Source organism: Anguilla rostrata, chromosome 10 (genome assembly GCF_018555375.3).
Source record: "Anguilla rostrata isolate EN2019 chromosome 10, ASM1855537v3, whole genome shotgun sequence".
Lineage (NCBI taxonomy): Eukaryota > Metazoa > Chordata > Actinopteri > Anguilliformes > Anguillidae > Anguilla > Anguilla rostrata.
In genome coordinates, this window is record NC_057942.1 from 23,714,719 (window position 1) to 23,722,239 (window position 7,521).

Genomic DNA, 7,521 nt, shown 5'->3' on the forward strand with positions numbered 1-7,521 from the left:
CGCGCTCCCCCCAGTGTGCTGCGACACTTCCCCTCCCCGACACCCTAGTCCCTACCACATGTGCAAGTCTTCGAGTTTTGTTGTAATGTTTTTATGATGTTGCTATGTGCTGAGGTTTTTCTTCGTTTCAATGAAACGAGTGCCCTCTCGTTTCATTGAAAGGACTGTTTTTTTCCTCCTCCTTCCTCCTGTTCTCTCATTTCTCATCTAATAAGACGGTGCCGCAGATGGCTGCCTCGGTGTGTTGACCAAAACAAATTCCTCGTATGTGCAAACGTACTTGGCAATAAAATACGATTCTGATTCTGATAAGTTAAAGAGTAAAAAAGAAACAGAAAGGAAAACTGTCCATACAAAACTTTAGGGCTTGTTGACAGTAGATATGTACATATATATATATATAGTTAAGCCCAGAATTATTCATACCCATGCCAAATTTTGAGTTATAATGAATGTTTATTTGACAAACAGGTTTTTTCTGACTGGAAATGACATAAGAAGGTGACAAAAGACGGCAAGACATTATGTTAGAGATATTAATGAAAAATGTTACCTTTCTATGTTTTTTTTTAAACATTTTTACAAAAAATGTCATGTCCAATATTATTCATACCCCTTGAAATTGTTGCAAATGTTTGAGGAAATGCAGGCTTCTATACCATTCCAAATGGTCCTGGTAATTTCTACCATGTTCTAGAGCATTCTAATCAACTATAAATTGAGAACAGCTGATGCAGTTGTTCTCTAGCCAGTTTCTAGTCAATTGCAAGTCATGGCTAAAACTAAAGAGCTTAGTGAGGACCTCCTGTTGCGCATTGTGGCTGCTCACAAGAAGGGGAAAGGCTACAAAGCCATATCCGAGTGTTTTCAAGTGCCAGTGGCCACAGTGCAAAGCATCATCAAAAAGTACAAGGAGTTCCACACTGTGAAAAATCTCAAAAGGCGTGGTAGGAAGCCAAAAGTGACCCCTGCGCTGGCAAGAATGGTAGTGCAAGAGGCCAAGAAGTATCCAAGGATCACCACCAAGGCCATCCTGAAGAATCTGTGCAATTCTGGTACCAACATCTCAAGGCAGACACTCCAGCGGACACTGCACAAGGCTAGCCTCCATGGACGCCGACCAAGGAGGACTTCGCTTCTCTGAAACAGGCACACAAAAGCTCGCCTAGCCTTCGCAAAAGCTCACCTGGACAAAGAAGACAGCTTTTGGTCATCAATTCTGTGGTAGGAGGAGACGAAAATGGAGTTGTTTGCACACAGGGACATGAATTTCGTTTGGCGAAAGAAAGGAGAAGCATTCAACCCCAAGAACACCATGGTGGTGGGAATGTAATGCTTTGGTGGTATTTTTCAACCAATGGGCCAGGCAACCTTGTCAAAGTAAACAGAATCATGAGAAAAGAGGACTACATTAAGATTCTGGAGGAAAACATCAGGCAGTCTGCAGAAAAACTTGGCATTGGGCAGCACTGGACCTTCCAACAAGACAATGATCCGAAACATACAGCCAAAGTGGTCAAGAAATGGTTAACAGAAAACAATATCAATGTTTTGGAGTGGCCAGAGTCCAGACCTGAATCCCATCACGAATCTGTGGAGGGAACTAAAGACCAGAGTGATGGCAAGGAAGCCTTCCAACCTCAAGGACCTAGAGATCTTTGCAAAAGAGGAGTGGTCCAAAATCCCAGTGGAGACATGCAAAAAGCTTGCTGGCAATCATAAGAACCGTTTGACTGCTGTGATGGCAAATAAAAGCTTTGCCATTGATTACTGAGAAAGGATATGAATAATTTTGGACATGGAATGTTTTGTCAAAATGTAAAAAAAAAAAAAAATACATAAAAATAGGTAATATTTTTCATTAATACTTCTAACACAATGTCTTACCGTCTTTTGCCACCTACTTATGTCGTTTCCAGCCAGAAGAAACCTATTTGTCAAATAAAAATTCACTATAAACGGTGAATCAGCAGTATTCTTCAGAATTCTTACCTGACTTCTCTGGAGATTCGCTACCTCGCGCCAATCTCTTGCGTTTGGCAGTATTTTTATACTGTGGAGGAAGCCGGAGCGAGAAGGGCTGATGACAAGGCGGCTACGGAACCGTCTTGAATGTGAAAATTGTCTGTAAAAGACGCGTGTGTAAATAACAGAGCACGGCAGGGCTACTTACGGAAACGGTTGTCTCCTGTGAGTGTGTTTTAAACAGGAGGGGTGGCACTCACTTGCCACAGTGGTGGCCCGTGCGGGGGGGTAGTAGTAAACACAGTACACAGAGGAGACAACATGGAGCACAGCCAGGAGCAGGGGGAAACGCCACAACCAGTGGTAGCGCTGGCAAGGATGCTGGAGGGGATGGCGGCGATGCAGGAGAGGCAGGCGGCGATGCACGCCGAACAGCTGGAGGCTCTGCGGGCGCAGACCTCCCTCCAGACGCAGGCTCTACTGCAGCTAGCGGCTGCGGGAGAAACCAGCTCCCGAGAGCAACAGACCGGACCCCCCGTAGCTCTCCATCTGCCAAAAATGACCCCGGAGGATGACACGGAGGCATTCCTTGAGGGGTTTGAGGTGGCCGCGAGGGCAAGTAAATGGCCGGAGGAGGAGTGGGTCGTCCGCCTCCTGCCCCTCTTAACTGGGGAAGCACAACGAGCTGCACACAGCTTACCCCCCACAGCGCGGACGGTCTATGTCAACCTGAAGAAGGCGGTCCTGGACCGCCTGGGATACAGCCCGGAAGAACACCGGTGGCGGTTCAGGGAGACGGCCTTGGCAGGAGAAGACCGACCGTTCGCTTACGCCCAGAGACTGCTGGACATGGCGCATCGGTGGCTGCGACCGGAACTCCGGTCAGCCGACGAGGTGGTGGAGCTGCTGGCCCTCGAACGTTTTATCGATGGCCTCCCGGGGGAGACGGCGAATTGGGTGAGGTGCCATCGGCCGACCGGGTTGGCGGCCGCCGTCACCCTGGCGGAGGACCACCTGGCGCTCTACCCCCGCGGCCAGTCACAGCAGCAGCAGCAGCAGCAGCAAGGACGGGCAGACCCGGCTCCGCGCAGGAGAGCCCTTCCTCGTTCCCTTCCTTCCCCCCTTTCTTCCTCCCTTCCCCGTGCCCAAACCCCCGCATTTTCCCGCAACAACCCTTTTTTTCTGTTTCCCCAGCCCCAGGCTCAGTGGCGGCGGGATACGACCCACAGAGAGCTCCTCAGATGCCCGGACCGGGGTGTTGGCGGTGCGGACAACCGGGTCACCTGCGCCGCGAGTGCCCGCTCATGGAGGTGGGGCAGGTGGTTTGTGTTGTCGGCCCGCCCACCTCCGCTCCCGACCTAGACGGAGCGTACTGTATTCCGGTAAGGATTCAAGGGAGTGAACACCAGGCGCTGTTGGACTCAGGGGCTATGCAGACCATGATTCGACAAAGCCTGGTTCGACCTGAGGCGTTGTTAGAAGCATCAAGGGTATCTATAAGGTGTGTGCATGGGGATTTACACGAGTACCCTATCGTCTCAGTGGAAATTCGGTGTCAAGGGAAAAAGCATAAAATAAAGGCTGCGGTTAGCTCCCGCCTCTCGCACCCTCTGATTTTAGGCACTGATTAGCCGGGGTTCCACCAGGCAGGTGGGGGGGTGCGTTCACGACGGGTAGGGCTGTGTGATGTGTGTGCTGCTGTCAGCGGTGACGCGGGGTCGTCCGACGCGACAGGGTGGGAGCCTCCGCAGGTACCGGTGTTTCGCCCCATGGAGGATTTCCCACTCGAGCAGTCTCGTGATGACACCCTATGCTTTGCCTTTGACCACGTGATGTCCATTGATGGTCAACAGGTGCGCCCTGATGCAACACTCACTCACCCGTATTTTGTAATAATTTGGGATAGGTTATACAGAGTGTGTCGTGACACTCAGACTAATGAGGAAATCACCCAATTGCTGGTGCCTAAAAGCTCTCGGGAAATGGTTTTTCAGACGGCTCATTTTAACCCCATGGCTGGTCATTTAGGGTATGAGAAAACACTGAACCGGATAATGGACCGTTTCTATTGGCCGGGCATTTGGGCCGACAAGCGTCGGTGGTGTGCGTCGTGCCCTGAATGCCAACTAGTAAATTCCCCGGCTATACCAAAAGCGCTGTTGCGCCCCCTTCCGCTAATGGAGGTCCCTTTTGAGAGAGTGGGGATGGACCTCATCGGGCCGTTTGATCGGAGCACGCAGGGATACCGTTTCGTGTTAGTTCTGGTGGATTATGCGACAAGGTATCCCGAAGCAGTTCCTTTGCGCAGCATTTCGGCAAAAAGTGTTGCGCAGGCATTGTTTCAAATAATCTCCCGAGTCGGAATCCCGAAAGAGATTCTGACTGCTCAGGGCACACAGTTTATGTCACGCACACTACGCAAGCTGTACGGGTTATTGGGCATTCATTCTATTAGAACCAGCGTGTACCATCCCAAAACGGATGGGCTGGTTGAGCGTTTTAATAGAACGTTGAAGTCTATGATCCGGAAGTTCGTTCATGAGGATAGCCGTAATTGGGATAAGTGGTTATCTCCTCTGGTGTTTGCAGTGCGGGAGGTTCCCCAGGCCTCCACGGGATTTTCTCCCTTTGAACTACTGTTCGGTAGGAAACCACGGGGGATATTGGACCTAGTTAAAGAAAACTGGGAGGAGGGTCCGAGTCCTAGTAAAAATGAATTACAATACGTGCTGGACCTGCGAGCAAAACTCCATACACTGGGTAAGTTGTCACGGGAGAATTTGCTCGAGGCGCAGGCACGTCAGCAACAGCACTACGACAGAGGAGCTAAACTACGGCAATTTTCACCGGGAGATAAAGTTCTTGTGTTACTCCCTACCTCTAGTTCTAAATTACTTGCTAAGTGGCAAGGGCCCTTTGCGGTCACACGGCGAGCGGGGGAGGTTGACTATGAGGTAGAGCGTACTGATAGAGAGGGGGCAAAACAGATTTATCACCTCAATCTCTTGAAAGCGTGGAAGGAGGTGGTGGCTGTCTCTCTGGTTACGGTGGATAAGGAGAGAGATGAGCTGGGGCCGGAGGTACCAAATTCATCCAATCAGATCTCAACCCTTTCAGATGACCATCTCTCACCGAATCAGAGAGCAGACCTTGCCTTGTTGCAAAAGCGTTTTGCTGATGTGTTTTCCCCCATACCAGGACGCACGCACCTCATACACCACCACATTGAGACTTCCCCGGGGGTGACAGTGCGGACCCGCCCCTATAGATTGCCGGAACACAAAAAGAAATTGGTTCAGGCAGAGATAAAGGCAATGCTAGAGCTGGGGGTAATAGAGGAATCCCACAGTCCCTGGAGTAGCCCCATTGTGTTGGTAGGTAAGCCTGATGGGTCTATTCGCTTCTGTGTGGATTATAGAAAGGTAAATGAAGTGTCACGGTTTGATGCTTATCCAATGCCTCGGGTCGACGAGCTCTTGGATCGGCTTGGCATGGCTCGATTTTTTTCGACGCTGGATTTAACCAAGGATTACTGGCAGATTCCCTTATCTGCTAAATCTAAGGAAAAAACGGCTTTCTCCGCTCCGGATGGTTTGTACCAATTCAGGACACGTCCGTTTGGGTTATTCGGAGCCCCTGCCACCTTCCAGCGCCTGATGGATCGGGTATTGCGTCCGCATGCTGGTTATGCTGCTGCCTATCTGGATGATGTAATCATCCATTGCAGCAGTTGGGAGCAGCATTTGCAGCATGTGGGGGCAGTGCTCGAATCCTTAAGGCAGGCAGGGCTCACGGCTAACCCAAAGAAGTGTGCTATTGGCCGAGCGGAGGTACGGTATTTGGGGTACCACTTGGGAAGTGGACAGGTGCGGCCTCTAGTGGACAAAACCGCTGCGATTGCAGCCTGTCCCCGACCTAAGTCAAAAAAAGAGGTAAGGAGGTTCTTGGGGCTGGCCGGCTATTACAGAAGGTTCATCCCGGCATTTTCGGAGCTAACCAGCCCCCTAACTGACTTAACCCGAAAAGGTGCCTCAGATCCGGTCCAGTGGACGGAACCGTGCCAGCGGGTGTTTGAGAGGGTAAAAGAAGCTCTCTGTGGGGAGCCGCTCTTGTTCACACCTAACTTCTCTCTCCCTTTTGTTTTGCAGACCGACGCGTCGGACAGAGGGCTGGGGGCTGTTTTGACCCAGCAGGTGGAGGGAGTCGACTGCCCCGTGCTGTACATTAGCCGAAAACTGTCACAACGGGAGGCGAAGTACAGCACGGTGGAGAAAGAGTGCCTCGCCATTCGGTGGGCGGTCGGAGCCCTCCGGTATTATCTTCTGGGTCGCCCATTCACCCTCTGTTCGGACCATGCCCCCCTCCAATGACTCCACCGCATGAAGGATACCAACGCCCGGATCACTCGGTGGTATCTGGCTTTGCAGCCTTTTAACTTCAAGGTGATCCATAGACCGGCTGTACGGATGGTCGTGGCGGACTTCCTCTCTCGCCCCCAGGAAGGGGGGGGGGGGGGGGGGGTTGGTCATCGGCCGGATGGCTCCTCGGCCTAAGTCGGGCGGTGGGGGTATGTGGTGGGGTGGGCGTGGTTTGAGCGTCGGCTGCAGAGAGAGAGTGTGAGAGGAGCGGCTCTCGGATCCTTCGTCACAACTGTCAGCTGGAGGTAATCAGCGCCGATAATTGTTAATTGTTTAATTGCGCTGATTGCCTCTGATTGCTTTCAACAGTGAGCCTGGGGTTTTTAAAAGGAAGACCGGAAGCTGGAGCGAGAAGGGCTGATGACAAGGCGGCTACGGAACCGTCTTGAATGTGAAAATTGTCTGTAAAAGACGCGTGTGTAAATAAAAAAGCACGGCAGTGCTACTTACGGAAACGGTTGTCTCCCGTGAGTGTGTTTTAAACAGGAGGGGTGGCACTCACTTGCCACAGTTACATTTCTCAATTCAACCAGTTTATCTAAATAAGGTGTCTTACAAGACAACTGTCTCTCGCTGCCTTTCGATTGGGACCACCTACTTGTTGAGGATGCCAAATGTTGTCTCGATAGGCAGCTGCCTACTGATTGACACACTGATGGTGTGTATAATAACTACTCAGTGTTTATGGATGTGGGGTGTTTATCTTCTGGAATGTTTATGGTATATTTATGCAATTTAACTGAGTGAATACCACTTCGATCTGATATCTCCTGTTTAGGATGAGCTGCCATCACCATATCCAATTGTCCAGGTGCAGGATGTCACTGACTGGAGGTCTGTGCTCACTCGAAGAGTCTCTGCAGTGGTCAAAGTGGTGGGCTGCCGGTCTGCAGGGCTCTTAGTGTGGATGAAGGCGTCATCGCTGCATTTTCTGCCTACTTTGTTTACAACTTAGCGTATCCATCTCGTCTGAAGAACACCCTGGTTTTCATTCAGCGGTAACTTCTGAAAATTTCTGAGGATGATGACAAGCCTCTACCTGTAACAGTGACCAGGGTAATTAACCTTTTGGATTAATGTCTGCCAGCAATGCCTCGTCCATTCTGTTGTCCTAAATGCTCTCGGAGAGCTTTCACGC

At 50.8% G+C, this 7,521-nt stretch overlaps 1 protein-coding gene across 1 annotated transcript; it reads left to right on the forward strand.

The window, feature by feature from the left end:
* The first annotated feature begins 76 nt into the window (after positions 1–76).
* On the forward strand, positions 77–3,569 carry LOC135233088 (uncharacterized). The gene has a single exon (XM_064296270.1). It carries the CDS (start codon positions 2,287–2,289, stop codon positions 3,325–3,327), a length of 1,041 nt encoding a protein of 346 aa, XP_064152340.1. The 5' UTR covers positions 77–2,286; the 3' UTR covers positions 3,328–3,569.
* The last annotated feature ends 3,952 nt before the right edge of the window (positions 3,570–7,521 follow it).